This window comes from Epinephelus moara, chromosome 21 (assembly GCF_006386435.1).
Source record: "Epinephelus moara isolate mb chromosome 21, YSFRI_EMoa_1.0, whole genome shotgun sequence".
Taxonomy (NCBI): Eukaryota; Metazoa; Chordata; class Actinopteri; order Perciformes; family Serranidae; genus Epinephelus; species Epinephelus moara.
The window spans coordinates 30,114,011-30,132,600 of NC_065526.1; the positions used below are offsets into that span (position 1 = coordinate 30,114,011).

Consider the following 18,590-nt stretch of genomic DNA (forward strand, 5'->3'; position numbering starts at 1 on the left):
TGTTTCATAGGCCCCTGTTCTTTGTGTTTACGCTGGCGTTAAATTGATAAGTTGTAGTGGAGAAGTCAAATAACTGAAGACAGATTACAACACTGCCATCCAGTGGTTGGAGCAGGGGTCGCGTTAACCGGATATTCTCGGTCATTGACCGTTTTTTTACAACACCGAAAAATCTGAAGGCCGTTGGTCATTTTGACCGGTTGCAATTACCACCCCTGCCCACTTGGCGGCGGAGTGCACAGTACTGCAGAGAAAAAGTCATTCATCTGCTTCATGTAGCGTTGTTGACATAACCCCCTGGACACACCGGACGCGGAACCGAAGCACGGCGCCCAGCAGCGGAGGCAGTTTTCAGTCAGCGCCCATGTTAACCTTTCTGACTGTCCACACAGACCGCTGAGCGGAGCGGAGCGCCCGCGGAGTAGAGGCAGAGCTTCAGTTCGGCGTCTGGTCTGTTTTTCACGGGAGCCGCGAACGCTTCTGTCAAGCTGGATAGAGCGGATCATACCAAACAGGAAGTCGGACACAGAAAAGACGAGAGAATCCGGCCAATTTTCAAAATAAAATAACAACAGCACGCACTGAGGAACATGAGGAGAAAATACCGTGTTTATAATTTAAAATAACACAACAGTGCATAACCGAAAACTTTTTTCAATACCATAATCACTCCATTACAATTTTAATTTTGTGTCACCGAGCCTACAGACATAACTACATAACGCCCTGGACACACCGCGCGTTAGTGATGTGTTAGTGCCGTCCGGTGTGTCCAGGGCGAAGCCTAATGGCACAGGTGTGTGGATGTCTGTTCATCTTTTCGTTCATGTCCTTATTAATGCACACTTTATAACTTGCTTGCTGGATTTATTAAAAACGAAAACTAAATGTCTTTGAATATCTTAATTATCATTTAAAAACGAAAATTAAAATGACCGGTAAAAATAGATTATGACCGGATTTTTATGACCCTGACGGTCAAAATGACCGGCGACGAAAAAGTCTAGCGCAACGCCTGGGTTGGAGGTTTAAAAAACAAGACAAAATGAACCACTGCCACGAATTTTTGCTTGTAGAATATTAATTAAAATTTGATAGTGTTTCTGAAAATCATACAGAGACCCAAAAGGTGAAATTTTTTAATATTGCGGAAACAAGTTATTATTATCATCCTTTCAATAACAAGTTATATTATCTTCCTCAAAAAAAAAAAATACGTTGTTCCCACAAGATATTAACTTGTGCACTCAACATAATCAACTTGTTTGCACAAGTAATTTTTTGTGCACAAGACAATAACTTCAGTTTACATTAAAAATTATTTTAATTATTATTAATTATTTGCTCTGCGAAATAATCCTACTGGTTTGACAGCTAGCTAACACTTTGTTTAGGTCAACTGAGGTGACTCATCTCCAACTAAAACTAATGAGTGTTTTGGAGTAGAGATTAAGACTTAGGACAGGACAGGTTCACAACGTGGTACATACCCTGCTAACTAGAAGAAAAGCTAATTTAGCAAAGCAGGTTATGCTGTAATGGCGTGGCAACTTAAAGACAGGTATTAATCGAGCCTGTTGCTCTTGATTATCTAGCTAAGAAGAATCGTCCCCGTTGTTTTTAGTGCTGTGAACTACCAAGAGCAGGAAAAGGTAACCAGGTTTAGTAATGATGGCAGAGCTGTAAGTTCAGTAAGGACAGTTAGTTCAGGAACATCTGAAATCACTCCTCCATCAGATCACGTACCAGTGAGCTCTCTGTGGTTCTTACCCAGGCTCTTGGGCAGGAGGTTCTTGACAAACTCGGCGTGATCTCCAACGTGCAGCACGCTGTAGACGCTGGTGTTCATCAGCTCCTCCTGCTGGTAGCGCAAATACTGGCTGACGTTCTCAGAGACAAACACAATGTTGCCCTCCATGTTGACCACAAAAAAGAAGCCGTCCAGGGCCTGGGAGGTGAGGAAGAGGAGATGGGAGGAGATGAAGGGAGGGATAGTTTGGAGAGAGGGAAAAGGAGAAAGAAGACAAGGTAGAGAGAGATTAAAGGTAGACGCAAAGGTATAGGGCCAGTAGGAGAGAAAGAAGGGGAAGAAAAGTATAAAAGGAGAAAATGTCAGACAAGGCAGGAGGGATAAAGAGGGGAGATTGGATGTTAATTAAAGATCATCTGAACTTTCCTACCAAAGCTAATTAGACTCAATTAATAGAAGTGAATGTGAAAGTTGAGGTGATACTCCTACCTGCTAAAAATACATCACAAAACATCATTCAACTTAACCATTTATGTGATTTTATGTGAGCAAATCTAGCACTGTAACAGCATGATCTTTTAATTTTTGTCCTCAACTTTTATTACCAGAAGCATATTCTAATATATGCTAACAACCAGACAGAGAAGCTTGTCGACAGAAAATGCAGTAAACAATGTCTTCTTGCAGGAGCAAATGCAACAATTTTAAAAATTTGTGTTTCGAATTGTCTGCTTATTTTTAAGTAAATATGGGGGGTGTTTTTGATAATAAAAAAACAAACAAACATAAAATAATAAAAAAGAATTCCTTAATTATATCTCTTAGTAACTTACAGTGTGCTATTATAATTCAAGGTATTACAGCAAGTATACAGTGGCCTCTCTGGCACTGTGCGTGTGTGTATTTTTCCATTCTTCCATTCCTGTCAACTCAGCATTTTCCACCTTTATGTACAGACTGAGATTTGTCCTTTAGCCTGCCACATGTCTACACAAGCCTCCGACTGTACGTCTGGCTAACACTGGTGTAGAACTGAATAAAATAGAAAAGAATAGAAAGGGTCTTGGCTAGAATTATATTTATCACTAAGCAGACACCTCAGCCAACGTTGCGGCTGGTCAAAGCTATATATAGCCTGTGTGTGTGTGTGTGTGTGTGTGTGTGTGTGTGTGTGTGTGTGTGTGTGTGTGTGTGGTCAAGCTCCACCCCTCCTTTTCTAATCTGGCTTTTCAGTAAGGTATTTATACCTCATTGGTGTCCCATGTTATACGTCACCACACACACACACACACACACACACACACACACACACACAGGAGTCGGCCTGATGACGGCATTGCTGCTAGCCAGAGGAACTCTTATCTCTCTGTGTCACTGTAAAGTGCAACGCCATTTAAAGTCAAAAAGAGGCTCCACCTGCTGTAAATATTTCAGACAACAACAGTGTAGTTATGGAATAATGCTGCATTTTGAAACATGAGATTATTTAATTCAAACTGTTCACTTGTTCGCCTCTGTTATATCAGATGTGAAAAGGTGACTTCTTTATAGTAGGTCAATAACAGGTCACTATTATTAATACATACTTGACTGAATAATCATTCCTGATGTCACTGTTTTGTGTCACTATCACTGTGACCTCTTGAACTCTTTTCCTCAGAGCATGATAACTGAGGCGGACCTTAGTTTAGCTGAACCTACCTCCAACATCATGGGCCCAAGGGCGTCTTTATCAATGACACCCTGCCCTGTGGAGGAGACGTCGGCCTTCTGCACCTCCTCAGCATCGGCCACTGGAGTTTTTTCTGTAAAAGACAGCAAGAAACGTGAACAGAGGGGTTAAAACACTTGAAATGTCTCAGGTTTGAGAGTCTGCAAGATAAAGAATTTAAGATGTGATGTGATATCTAACATAAACCAAGGAAAAAAACCTCCTGAAAGTCAAAAAAGGGCCTTTATCACATTCATTTTTTAATTAAATGCCATCCATCCAATTGCTTTGAGCTCAAAATTAATGCCTGACTCACTGATGATACTGTGAAGTGGCACGTCAAAGGTTAAGGCCCATAATTAAAAGGAAGGCTGGTATCAAATGGAGTAAATTACTCTATGTTTATCACACAGTGTGTTTGTTTTCGTGGAAAAACAATTAGTCAGAATGTTTCTTAAATTCTGCCTCTTGGCGGGTATTTTCTTTTCCATGAAGAAACCGCGGGATGAATTCACAAAAGGATTGCGCAGCTTTTGCAGCCACTAAACATGAACAAATAAAAGAAAAGAATCCGTGTAATTCTCAAAGCACCCGCAAAGAGTGAAATGCACCCCTAGCTGTGCTGCCAAGGAAATAGCATCTTGGTGCTCCTGTGCTGTTTGCATGTACTGCAATGAGGTGATTCGCACACATCTGGTGCTAATTTGGCCATATATGCAAAAGAGCCTCATTGCTCAAACTGTCCAATTCACAGAAATCTGTGCTACTGGCCACACACAGTTACAGTGCCTGGGATATTGAATCCCAAATATGGTCTATCTTCATCACATTTAAAATCCTTGCATGAAGTTTTGAGGAATGCCTCTACACCTCATTGGTCAGGACCTTTCGTGAATTCGCCCATGACAATGACGCCACCCTCAGGCAAACACACACACCCCACACACACTTTGTTTTTGGACGTACATGAGGACCTTTCACCAATCAAATTGATTAGCTAGTCCTTTCTTTACCCTACAAGTCACACCTTCTACAACCCAAGTCCTCCTACACCAATGTGTTGACGCACTGTCAGATGCTTGGAATGTCATGGAGAGCAGGTATCACTTCACTAATGTGCAGTACATTACACACATTTATAGTCATATTAGAGGCCAGTCTCCACTCTCCTCCCTGGCTGTACCACTGGACTGTTAAGCCTCCCATGGCCCCATTAGGCCACATAGCTGACATTCCTGTTGTGGGACCAGAGCTGTACAGAGTCATCAGCCCTTAAACCCTGTCACTCTAGAGCCTGGAGTGGCCCTCGTGTAAGTTGAAGGGTATTAAAGTGGCAGTACGCGTTTTTATTGTTATCATTAAACACGATACATGTATTACACCTGAGTTTGGGTGTAGAGCTTAAACGAGCGAAAGAGGTCAAAATATTACACATGCAACATCATCGTGCAAATTTCTGCCTCGTAACGAATATTGTTTTCTTCCTGCGGCAGCTTCCAACCTCGGAATGTTCACTGAAACTATTTCGAAACAAAAAAACCTTTCCATTTAACCGTTGCGCAACCTAAATTAGCTGCTTTTTATTCTCTTAATTCAGTTTTCCTGGCAAAGCTTGTGTAACACCTTAATATGCTATATGTGATACACACACCCACCTTGCATTTGGCCGCATTCTCAAGTAAGCTTTCCAGTAATGCAGATACACACACACACACACACACATATACATACAGTACATACACACCATTTATTATCGGATACTACTGTTTTTGTTCCAACAGTCTGAGCACAGGAACAACTGCTGAGTTGACAGAAATGGAGGCATACTCATCTTGCATCTATAATATGACCCTGCAATTACCGTAAACTCATGGGCCAAACACACACACACACACACACACACACACATACACGCAAGCACAATACCAATTTGTAATTGTCTATGTGTGTGTATGAGTGTGTTCTCTGAGAACGTTTATATTCTATTTCTTCCACAAGGTGACCTTTTTGCTGCACAAACTGAAACTACTATTTATTAAGTTGAAGTGATTTATATGTTTCGGCTGCTTTCATTTTGCGCACATCTGGTGTTGTTTGATACTTTTGTATGGCTTTTGTTTGATATCAATACGTTCTGTGTCACATCCAGCTCATTAGTCTGCGGGGCAACAGTGAGTTTCTGAAGTCGAGCAGACAGCTGTGTGACATGTGTATTATCAATGTGTGTACGTGTGCGTGTGTGTGTGCTTATTCAGCTGTTGTTTTCAGACACAAACACGTGGACACCAACTGGCTGACCGCAGGGACAAAAAAGAGGAGAGGGAGGATGATGGAGAGAGGGGAGAAAGGAGGAGAAGAGAGAGGAGGGAGGGGGAGGATGGAGGGAGAGAAGAGGGGAGACAGAGAGGAGAGGAAAGGACCAGGATTGTGAAGGAGGGAAGAACTATGAATAGGAAGGGGGGAAAGAGGAGAGAAAATAAGACATGAGGAGAGGAGGAGAGGAAAGATAACATAAAAAACAGACAGGGAGGAGAGGAGAGGAAAGAACAAAGGTGGTTGAGGAAGAATGAAAGGCAGACAAGGAAAAGGAAAGAGGAAAGGGGAAGAAGAAAGAAAGAGAAGGGGAGAGGCGAGGAGATGAAAAGGAAATGAAAAAGATGGTTTGTGGAAGGCTGAGAGGGGGACTGAGTGGAGGAGGGAGGGAAGGTGAAGGAAAGGAGAGAAAAGGGAAGAACAGCAGGAGATCTGGCTGCTTTCCACTACAGCCATTACATCTCTGCCTATTTACAGAGTCTGTGTTAACAGTCACACATAATTCCTCTTTACATTTCAGTTTGCTGACATCCAATTCAACTGCCCAATGGGTGTGGACTGATAATAGGAAAGAGCCAGGAGCGATTCAGTTTTGAATTTTGTGTACTTTTCTGGGATCAGCATATCTCCATTAGGTGTTGTGCATGTTGCTATGACAGTCACATGTTGTCATTTTAGTTGTTTGGTGTCAATAAGGCTGCGTTCACACACATATTTTTTTGAGTAACAAGGATAACCTGTGAGAAGCCAGGAAAGTAGCTTCCATATCATCTAATTTGTTGCACAGTTAATGTGACTGCGGCATTTCTCTTAATGAAGTCATTATTTAATGGTCTTGACTGCCTTCAACGACCACATTTTCCTCAGGCGCTTTTTCCATGTCTTTAGTTGTGAGAACATGAATAGAGACTCTGTTTCATCACGAAATAGTTGTCTAAGAAAAGTCGTGTTTGATGTTACCCGCTTCTTTCAACTCATCTCCACTCTGTTAAAATACATTCCTCACTGACTGCTTAACCTTACCATCTGTCTCGTGTTTTGATGTATCATATATACTAACTTACATACATATCATATGGCATCAAAACTGTTGCAGAAGGAAAGGCAACACCAAAGTGGATCCTCACCCTGCTCCTTGATCTGCCTGATCTGCTTCACCGTCTCTTTGAGGATGGCGCATTTGTCTGGCTTGACGTTGAGGTCGTCCATGTCGTTGATGTTGGCGAAGATCAGCTCGGCCAGCTCCTCAATGTACTTGTTCTCCTGCTCCCGGTTCCTTCTCTCAGTGCTCCTCTTAGGACTGCAGAGACGGGGAGGAAACAACATTTACACCAAAAAATGAATAAAAGGTACAGAGAAATAAAAGGGACATGAGTATCTCAATAGTTCAACATCAAATACGTGAATTTCAAATTTAGTGGTTAAAGGGTAACATTGGTATATTTCAACCCTGGACCCTATATTTCCCCATGTTTTTGTGTCTTAGTGACTAATGGAAGTAACAATTTTCAAATTGAAACTGGTCCTGTATTGAGTGAGAGTATTGCAGTGGCTACTACTGACAGTGTGTGTTTTTGACACTGACAGGCTAATATTACTGTTCTAAGTTTCTGACAACATTATGGAAATGATCCCTACAGAGATAGACCATTTTGTTAAAGACTAAGATCCTGGCAGAAGAACTGGCCAAGATGATCTTCAACTCCCACCTCCGGGAGAGCCTCGACCGCGTCCCGAGGGCAGAGGGGGACATTGAGTCCGAATGGGCCTTGTTCCGCTCTGCCATTGTCGAGGCGACGGTTGTGAGCTGTGGCCGCAAGGCCGCTGGGGCCAGTCGCGGCGGTAATCCCCGAACCCGCTGGTGGACACCAGAGGTGAGGGGAGCCGTCAGGCTGAAGAAGGAGGCCTACAGGGCATGGTTGGTCTATGGGTCTCCGGAAGCAGCTGATGGGTACCGGCGGGCCAAGCGGAGCACAGCGGTGGCAGTCGTGGAGGCAAAAACTCGGGCATGGGAGGAGTTCGGTGAGGCCATGGAGGAAGACTATCGATCGGCTCCAAAGAGGTTCTGGCAAACCGTCCGGCGCCTCGGGGGGGAAGGCGGCAACTTGCTCACACTGTTTACAGTGGGGGCGGGAAGCTGCTGACGTCAACTGAGGACATTGTCGGGCGGTGGAAGGAATACTTTGAGGAGCTCCCCAATCCCACCAACACGTATTCCAGTGAGGAAACAGAGACGGGGGTCTGGGGCAGAAGTTGCTGAGGTAGTGAAACAGAAGTTGCTGAGGTAGTGAAACAACTCCGAGGCGGCGGAGCCCCGGGGGTGGATGAGATTCGTCCTGGATATCTCAAGGCTCTGGATGTTGTAGGGCTGTCCTGGCTGACACGCCTCTGCAACATTGCGTGGACATCGGGGGCAGTGCCTCTGGAGTGGCAGACCGGGGTGGTGGTTCCCATTTTCAAGAAAGGGGACCAGAGGGTGTGTTCCAACTACAGGGGGATCACACTCCTCAGCCTACCCGGTAAGGTTTACTCCAGGGTGCTGGAGAAGAGGGTCCGGTCGATAGTTGAACCTCGGATTGAGGAGGAGCAATGTGGTTTTCGTCCCGGACGCGGAACCGTGGACCAGCTCTTTACCCTCGCCAGGGTGCTGGAGGGGGCATGGGAGTTTGCCCAACCAGTCCACATGTGTTTTGTGGATTTGGAGAAGGCTTACGACCGTGTCCCCAGGGGCATCCTGTGGGGGGTGCTCCGGGAGTATGGGGTTGGTGGCCCCTTGCTAAGGGCCATCCAGTCCCTGTACCAAAGGAGCATGAGTCTGGTTCGCGTGGCTGGCAGTAAGTCGGACCTGTTCCCGGTGAGGGTTGGACTCCGCCAGGGCTGCCCTTTGTCACCGGTTCTGTTCATAACTTTTATGGACAGAATTTCTAGGCGCAGCCGAGTGGTGGAGGGTGTCAGGTTCGGTGACGGGAGGATCTCGTCCCTGCTTTTTGCGGATGACGTGGTCTTCCTAGCTCCATCGAACAGTGACCTCCAGCTCTCGCTGGGGCGGTTCGCAGCCGAGTGTGAAGCGGCTGGGATGAGAATCAGCACCTCCAAGTCTGAGGCCATGGTCCTCAGCCGGAAAAGGGTGGATTGCCCACTCCAGGTCAGGGGGGAGGTCCTTCCTCAGGTGGAGGAGTTTAAGTATCTCGGGATCTTGTTCACGAGTGAGGGTAGGATGGAGCGGGAGATTGACAGGCGGATTGGGGCGGCGTCAGCAGTGATGCAGGCGCTTAACCGATCCGTTGTGGTGAAGAGGGAGCTTAGCCAAAAAGCGAAGCTCTCGATTTACCGGTCGATCTACGTTCCAACCCTCACCTATGTTCACCAGCTCTGGGTAGTGACCGAAAGAATGAGATCGCGAGTACTTTTTGTACATTTCGCCTGTATCACAGCTGCCAGGTGTAGCCCTCTTGTTTGATAATGAACCAATTTCAAAAACTGTTGACCCCATGAGACACAAAGATGTATGACGTATGAAGAGACGGTTGAAAAATACAAAAGTTGTCCTTAAAATAATCATTTTCAGGCTCTTCTATACAAAACACAAGCTGAACATTTGAGATGTGCTGCTGTTAGTTAATCGTATGGCATTATGTCAACAACTGTAGAAATCACAGGTAATTCATTTCATTTTTCCTGCCTTGCATGATTTCACGCAGTGATTGTTACATCTTTTGTGAAACACAGACATCTTTAGTCTCTCAGCATGTCAACTTTCTCGCAATCTCACTATAGCATCCACATCTCCTCATTATAACCTCAGTGTGGTGCAACTCTACATTGTCACTACAACCTTCATATATCCTCTCGGACAGCGAAAGCACAATGACTTGTTAGCCCTTATATAAACTGTCGTCTGTAAAAATGCTGCGGCAGCATTTTTCTTCATCGACCTGCAAGAGCCTCGACTCGTTTCACCAACCGCTTTCTCTCCCCCAGTTTTACTCTCACTCACTGACTATAAGTATCTTTTTGAATTTTATTTCACACAAAAATTATTGCCACTTATAAAAAAAAATACGCATCATCTGTTGAAAATAAAAGCATACTTGACTTTTAACGTTTCAGTTTTTTTTCATATTCAAATGTGTGATAAGAATCAAAATCAGTAATCAATAAGGCAATTAATAACTGACTGACTATGGAACTGTGCTAAAGTTGAAGGTGGGGTTATTTGACACCATGAAGAAGTATAAAGTATTGTAAGTATTGTGGTTATAGCGAGTAGGCATGTGAGGATTTAATGGTGTCATTGTGAAGATGTACTGAGACTGGGGACTAAGGAAGACGGTCTTCACCTTGGCCCCAGCAGGTCTGACTGACAGTCCTTCCTCTTCAGAGGCTCGCCCCCTCTGGGGGGCTCCGGGGTGTTCCCCCCCCCACTACTCATCTTCAGCAAATATCAGCACCTAGAGAGAGAAAAGAAGAGAGCAAGAACAGGTCAGAACTAATCTAAATTATTCAGAACGTTAGTCGGGATTATTTAAAAAAAAACTGTAAGGATATATTTATGATGCTTTATGATTTTTGCTATTAGTTGTTCTGTTAAAACATCAAACACATTGCCATGTTGAAACAGTCACCTTTAAAGTTAATACAATGCAACAGTACTGACTGTTTGTAGGTCTGTTTGAACAATGCAAATGCACATCCGTTAGCGGATGTCGCTGACATAATATTTAGACACCAACGGCTACAGTCCAAGGCCAAGGTTCTCTCTTTTCGTTAGCACTTTATACTTAATGCTCACGATATCAAAAAAATTGGAATGATTGATTATCAAACTTGTGGTCCATCTAAAGTCGCCCCTTTTTTCAACTTCATGCTAATTGGTCAGAATTAGACAAACACGCATTTCAATTATTACATTATTTCTTTTGAATTCTACTGAATAAGAATCCAAAACTTGTAGACTGTAAAGATTTCCTATAGTCCTCTGTCCCTTTCCTCCCGCTTACATGCTAGCTTCATCTCTACTTTCATCCACACCCAAATTCAAGCACACACCCCTGCTCATACACATCTTCATTCCTACCATCTTGCATTGCCCTCCACCCACTCATCAAGCCATCACTGTTGTCTATGGGACAGAGCCATCCAGAAACAATGCGCTTATAAAACCATTAGTTGCCCAGTAAAAATAGAAAGAACAAAACAGCAACAACAAAATAAACAAGCACAGCTATTAACTAATGAGAAACACACACACCAAAAACAACATCAAAACCATCACCCTCCATAAAGTTACTTACAATATCAGTTGTTGAAACGCAAAAGTTTCCCCATGCCTGCCTAACTCCATGCCTCCCCCAATCCGCCTCCTCTTTGACGTGTAAAACGGCAAAGCCTGTGCCATCATGTGGATGCTTTTAATTTAGATGCACAAATTCCATGCCGCACAAGTGCAACTGAGCATTGTGGAAATTAAAAACCTCACCCCTGACACTGGAAAGTGCCCTTCACTCTGCTCTTCATGGCATTATTAAACACAGCATTGTAAATAGACATGAATTAGTGTGCAGAAGATGTACACAACCTGCTTGAACGCTGCATAATCAAACAGGGAGTGTGCTAATGACTCATGAAAACAATGTATCATTGTGATGTGCCTGCAGGCAATATGTGGGAGGCCCAGTGGGAATACAGTAGATGTCAATAATTACTTCAGTTCGAAATAGCTAATTCATGTAGGCATTCGTATTGTTCTTACATGAACATTTCTGCCAATTAAGTTGACGGTCTTTAACAGAAGTCATATTGTTGACAGCCAAATTTTTCTACATAATATTTTTGTGCACAAAAGTGTTGCGTAAGAATGAAAAGACGAAAAGTATAGGTAGGTGGGGAGAAAATTAAACACACATTGGCAGGGTAAAGTTACACCATATGGTCACCTCATGCTGTCTGACCTTCTACCAAACACTGATGACTAAACTCATCTTGCTGGCCAGACACCAATCAGCACTGTGCTTTTCTATGTGAGATTTTAGGAACCGACTTTTAGCATATCTACAAGTCTTATTCTCAAAAAAAAAAAAAAATAATAATGCACTTGTAACAACTTTTCTGTGTTTGCAATCACAGCTGTAAATAGGTTAAGACACTACATAGTAAATTTTACAGGGCTTATACACAGGATTTTCCTCTTCTGTCTACTCTTCAAATGGGTGTTAATGGGATTAAGAATCAAGATGTTGTTTTCTGTTTCTGACAGTGATTTACTATTTTATATGTGATGATTTTAATACCGTTTTTTGACTGGTGAGGTTGCACTTATGTACAAGAGCCTCTGATTTTGCTTCAGCAAATCCAATAATGTCAGTAGTCCAAGAAGATTAAAATCAACCATGGCAGTTATGTGTGCTCTAATTAAGTCAATTGTGCTGATGTCAGTGAGATCAATATGTGGTAGTCACTTATGGTTAGTTTTTAAACATGCCATTTAAAAGAATTTGAGTTCAGGTCTTCCAAAAAGTTGACATTTCATTGTTGTGATCTTCTTCTTCTGATGATGATTTTCTAAATTAAGCTTGTAACTAAACTAAAGTTCAGGACAAAAAAAAAGCAACGTGACAAATTATATTGTGACAAGACGACAAACTCAAACAGAATGCGACGAATCTTAACTTGTGCTTACAATCATACACACAGATGAGTCTAGCAGGGGAGAGGCAGTGTCTGTCAGGGTGGTAGGCCTTTAAGGCCCTTCAACGGGCCAACACATCACCTGACTGTTACATAACAGCCGGTCTGTGGGGCTGACACTGAGCAGATGAAGGCAGGAAAGAGGGATAAGGGAAGAGAAAACAACAGGGAGGGAGAGAGAAAAGACAGATGAGAGAGAAAGTGAGGAGGAAAGAAAGAGGAAAAATAATGGGTAGAAAAAGGGGGAGTGAAATGTAAAAATATTCAGTATATAAAGAGGATGCAGCAGGACAAATGATACGGAAAAGGATCAAATGGATGAACAATGGGTTTATTGGTGCATACCAACATCAAGTCAGCAAGTGCAAATGTTGAAAAATAAGCCAAGTGGGTGAGGATGGTGGGTGACAGAAGGAGGAAATTGGAAGAGGGGCATCTGTTGCTCTGAATAATCAGGCCTGGGGAAGAAGGAGAATATGGCCTAATTACGAGAGGAGAGGAGAGGAGAGGAGAGGAGAGTTTCTGGCAAGTGGCGTCTTTGCTGATGGTTCCGATCATGCAAAAAGAGCCCTTGTTGATCAGCATCTACCATCACCAGTCAGCTAGTTAGCAACACTATCATCCCATTTTTAGCCTTGCTAGCAGCATAGCTCTAGGGATGGCAATGCTGGTCTGGCAGTCAGTCAGACTTTCTGTCACTTAGCCTGGACCTTAGTTCAGAGTAAAGTGTCTTATAAACTATTGGATGGATTGCCATGAAATTCTGACCAGATATTCAAAGTCTTAAAGGGATTAACTAATGACTTTAGTGGTCCTCTGATTCCTCCTTATTTGCAGGTCAAAATTTTCACTATATCAGGAAAATACCTCAACACCTACAGGGTGAACTGGCACAAAATTTTGTAGAGACACCCATAGTTCCCATAGGATGTACTGTAATGACTTTGCAGATCCCCTGACTTTTCCTCTAGCTACCACTATTGGATGGATTCCAGTCAAATTTGGTACAGAGAGTTATAACATTTATTTGGTGAAGGCACTCATCCCCAGAGGTTGAATTCTAATAACTGATTCCCTGACCATCATGCGGTCAAAATTTCAATCTAATTATTATACCTGCTAAACATCAACATGCTAGCACTGTCATTGGGAGCATGCTAGGCGTCATTACAATCTCACAGAGCTGCTAGCATGGCTGTAGACTCTTACGCTGTGTCTCAAATCGCGTACTTCTGTACTTACACTTATTATTTTGAGTGCATAAGTGCATTCACACTGAGAAGTATGGACAAATGCAGTGCACTATGAGTACCCAGATGGTGCACTCAAAACTGTCAAGAAATTGAGTGTGGAACTATGGACACTTCTCGCCCTCAATGGTTGCCATCTTGGCTACGTAGCAGAAGGGGAGGGACCACTTTTCAAACTGGAAATAGTGGCCGAGGACTGTGCGACCTGTTTTTTGCACTAAGCACCACTATACTGTTGTCGGGTATAAGCCAGCAGCATGTTTATTGGGTTAATTTATCAGTCTGTAATGATTTGGTACCGCGAACGATAACACAAATGCTAATGCTAGTTTGCTAACTAGCTAATTTGCGGTCGTCATTTCCGGTGAGTGCACAACGGCCGTGTTTAGTTTGAGACAACACTACCCTGTTCGCGCACCAAGCCAATGAGTACATAGTGCACATAGTATACTACATGGAAGTGTACTAACAGAAGTATTTGAGACACACCATTATAGTCTTGCCATCATGTCATGTGTATGAGTGTGTATGGAGAAGTGTTTTATCTTTCTGCATGACTTGCAAAATTACTGCAGTTGCACAAAAACAAGACACCAAACAATATTTACCACTAGCATTGCATGCATGGTTTAATAGCAGGTCAAGGTTGTGATTAAATGTGCAACAGCAACAATTTCACAGTGTGCAAATGATGATGATTGAAATTAGATCACTGTTTCATATGTGGAAGACCAGCTCTGCAGTCAGATACAGTTGTCATGATGGGAAAAAGTATCAAGATGTACGCAGAAACTTCTCATTCAACTCCTACAGCATTATCAGCTTCTGCTCTGTCCATCTCACCTACATGCGCACAATGTTCCATATTGTCACCAAGATATTGTTAAAGACACTTTCATTCTTTGCTGCACACTCACAGCCATGTCGAGCTTGAGATCGGCTTCATGACCTCTACCTGCTCTTTTTCTGGTCAGAGAAACTGGCTTTGCACAGTTGCATGTTTTGTTTACAGATAAAGTGTCATGCCTGGGAGCCAGTCAGTAACATGCTCATCAGAAATGTACTTGAGTAATAATGCGAGTGTGAAGATTTTTGTTATGGACATTATTTTGAAAAGACTCAGAATAGTTAAAGGTAGGTCTTACTTTGGCTCCAGCCAGCTTACACTTTTAAAATCTTCAAATTATGCTCAGCAACTGTCAACATAAACTTTTTCTTGTTTTATCGTTTTAAGTTCAAGAATGCAAAAATGTGTTTTGCTTTTAACCGTTTTTTTCCCCCTACTTACCACGTGAGACAAATTAAAATGTGCTTTATACGACATATTTTGTGTTTGTCAGCGAGACAAAATGGTGATCTTACAAGTCTTAGTCATTTGAATCTAATGTTCGTGCTGCAGTGGGTACACATAAACACACAATGGATTGGATGTTTGACAAGTTAGACCAACCAGTGATCACTGGGGAGATTTAATGAAATGCTGTGGCTAGTATTTCAAACTGGTGATCAAATAGCAAAACTTGGCTAATCTCACCATTCAATATAACTTTAAGGTGCATGTTAAAAAAGGCATCAATTAGTTCGTATTAGGTAGAGAAAAAAAGAAACTTTCCCCAAAACTCAGTTAAACAAAGTTGCTAAACACTGAAGACAACGTTAGACATTTTAAAACTCAAAGTGCGATCATCGCTCTTGATGGACAGCAGGTTATTATTGGTTATATGACTTGACATCATGTTTACTGGAGATAACATCATCATCATCATCATCATGAGCCCAACTAGGGCTCAGACGTTGATGAAAACCTGGCTTAATGTCTCGGAAGGTACACAAACACACACACACAAACAAATTCACCCAACTCAAAACCTGGACCATTTAAACATTTCAATCAATGTCTGAAGTAAATCCACAGTTGCCCACACTCACAACACACGCACACGGACAGATACACAAACACACAATGAATTAACACTAATGTAGCCTGCGACAAAAGCCTTTGCCCCATTCAGTCCGGTACTAATGCAATCAGAGGAGCCAAGAGCTTCACAAAGTGAAGCCATTTAAAAACAATTTGAGCCGGAGAGAAGAGACGAGGCCAGAGGGTCAAACCAGCCATTAAGGAATTACAGCTACGTATTGATCACAGCCTGCTTAAGTGGACTCTGTTTCCAATAGAAACCATCGCTCCTCTGCTTCTTTGTTTTAGGTTCCTGAAAAACCACTAGTGACAGGGTGAGGCTTTCACAGGTGTGTATTTATTTTGTACGCTTGTTAGAGGCGCCAGCATTTTCACACAAAACAAGCAAATAAATATTTTAAGGAAGAGGAAAAAGGTGTTGATTATGAGAAACACCAACAGTGATACCTCTGTAACAATATAGAACCTATCATGCGGACCATCCTCTCATTTCTTTACAGTAACTTTATTAATGTGTCATATTTAATTTAACAATAATACTACAATAATAAAAAATGCTAAAAAAACAACAACAAATTATTCTTTAATAAAAAAAAATGAACTACTTCAAAACAAACATTTAAAAGACTCTTATCTTCACCACTAAGATAAATTGTGTTTTACCCTTATGAATGCAGAGTATATGAGGCAGTGGCTCCCATATCGGCTCAGATTTGTTATCATTTATTTAGCTGCAAACTGTCTTTCTGGTCTGTTCAGCTTTTAAGGAATATCTCTTGAAATCTACTTCCTGGTATGTTACAGGTGGGAGCAGGTAGGTGTCAGATTATAGCCAGATGGAGATCAGGTGAGAAGACAAAGAAGGAAATATAGTGGTGGAACATATTTAGCAGTAATTAAGGGTACCCATGGAAATAATAATAGCACACACTGCGCAGCAAAGTAAGAAAATGACAAGAAGCGCTGTGCAACAGAGAATTGCTGGAAAGCTGAAGAAATGGTCCAGTAGATGTGACAATCAGCATTAGCGTGAGAGCCCTACCAGGACAAAATGATAGTTTTCATGGAAGTAAAGCACACTATGGGTTGTTATTACAGTAATGAGTCATCCTCAGGCCTTGGCTTGCAGAATAATTGAGGTTTTGAACATGTAAAAAAAAAAGGCACTGACCATGCAGTCTTATGTAATGACTGAAAGCACTAAATTAAAGCTAGTGGTTTTGCAGGGACAGTGGAAAACTTCTATCTAATACTGTAAGTAATGACACCCCATCATGTTATAGACAGCCTAAAAATCAGAGCGATGTTGTTAACAAAATTAGTCATTCATAATTACAGTGAGTATACTATGGACACCGACGTCCAGCCATTATTATGTACCATGCCAAGGGGTGGCAACCACAGACTGTATAAAATAATGCACATAGCTTACCTGAAGTCACCCATTAGTTTGTGGACTTCCATTCTGAAGCTTCGAGTTCAACATTGTGGCCATCGCCATGTTGGGGTTTTTTTGGAGCCAAGAGTGACCATATTTGGACGAGAGGCTAAATATGACTAAGAAGCCGAGGACACTACCAGCAGAAAGCCTGTCACTCAATGCAGCCCGCCCTTAATTATGTGCAACTTCAAGCCTTTATAAAGTGCAAATGGTGAGTACAAAAAAATCACCCCCTGCAAGTAACCATAGAGACCAAAACTGTTTTTGTACCAGGCTGTAAAGTCTGCTGTAAAGTTGGGCATTTTTACATGGGGGTCTGCAGGAATCGACTTCCGGAGCCAGCCTCAAGCTGCCATTCAAAGTTTTTGGCACTTCCGTGTTGGCTTCGTTTTTCAGCCCTTGAGCCTGCCATTTAGTTGCAATTCTCACAACACAATATTAGGTTTATTATTTTAGACTTTCTTCAAAATCTTCAAAATTATTTTTTTCTGGAACATTTTACCTCTCTGGCCTCTATAAAGCATTTAAAGTAATCCGATAAGAAATAATGAGCAGTTGATTAAACTGCTCACTACATGTAGATGTAACCTGTGGTCACATGTGGACACAGCTTCTTTTTTAAGGGGTCACTAGCCAAAAACTCTTGAAACCAATGGGAAAACCATGATACAATACATGGTTGCAATGCTTGGCTGATACCCAGAGATTTCTCTGTTTTCATGTAGAAAAATCCAGCTCATTTAAAGGAAAACTTCACTGATTTTCAACCAGCTCTGTATCATAACAATGTGGGTAGCATACGGAAATGAATTGTGGTACACTATCTCAGTCTTGCCAGGGCCCAGATCTCTCTGCTTATCTATCAGCTCATCCGAAAAGCATCATCCAGCAGTTTTTCACTGACTCCAGGTGCTGTTGCTCAGAACTGCAGACCTGGGGCTCTAGTTTCCCGGCGCAGCGCAGGGTGGCGAACCCCGCGCAGAGCTAGTTTCGAGCAGCACAACCCGAGGCACGCTCAGTTTGGTAGTTTGGCAGACCGAGGTGTGCTGAGATGGGTGTGGCGGCGCAGCAGGGGGAGGTGTCGACAGATGCAGCTTGGCGCAGTAACAGTTTCGTGCTAAAAGGCTTCGTCGAAGGTGCGCTAAAAGCTTGCCAGCTGAAACCAGGTCTACTGTCAACGCAGGCCAAGCGCAGCCGGTGTAAGCCGAAGTTTGGCTGACGGACGGACAGTGCGCACACGTCACCAAAACCTCACAGGCAGGTTTCCAGAATGTCAGGCACATTAACGATGCAATAAATACCCAAAAACCCAATGCAACTATCTGCAATCAGCACATACACCGCGTTCCAAATTATTATGCAAATGATATTTTTCTCTGATTTTCCTAAATAGTCGATGCAAATGACAGTCAGCATAATTTTCAAGTCATCAGCTGTTAAAGTTTAATTCAAATGTTATTGAACAAACCTCCCAATGAAAACAGTATTTTTTTCAAAAATAAAAAACTTAAAATGCA

General features: G+C 42.5%; 1 protein-coding gene across 7 annotated transcripts in view; it reads right to left on the bottom strand.

Annotated features, from left to right (window-relative positions):
• The window catches only part of LOC126409090 (nuclear receptor coactivator 2-like), a 69,358-nt gene that overhangs the window by 25,969 nt on the left and 24,799 nt on the right, over positions 1-18,590 (bottom strand). For 5 of the 7 annotated variants that reach the window (XM_050074995.1, XM_050074998.1, XM_050075000.1 and 2 more), the window contains 4 exons: positions 10,115-10,225; positions 6,902-7,074; positions 3,452-3,555; positions 1,747-1,948 (listed from right to left, as the gene is read on the bottom strand). In XM_050074995.1, the coding sequence (XP_049930952.1) occupies positions 1,747-1,948; positions 3,452-3,555; positions 6,902-7,074; positions 10,115-10,206 (571 nt within the window). In that variant the 5' untranslated portion in view covers positions 10,207-10,225. The remainder of the gene's footprint in view (positions 1-1,746; positions 1,949-3,451; positions 3,556-6,901; positions 7,075-10,114; positions 10,226-18,590) is intronic. The other 2 variants (XM_050074999.1, XM_050074997.1) reach the window with 1 other exon arrangement.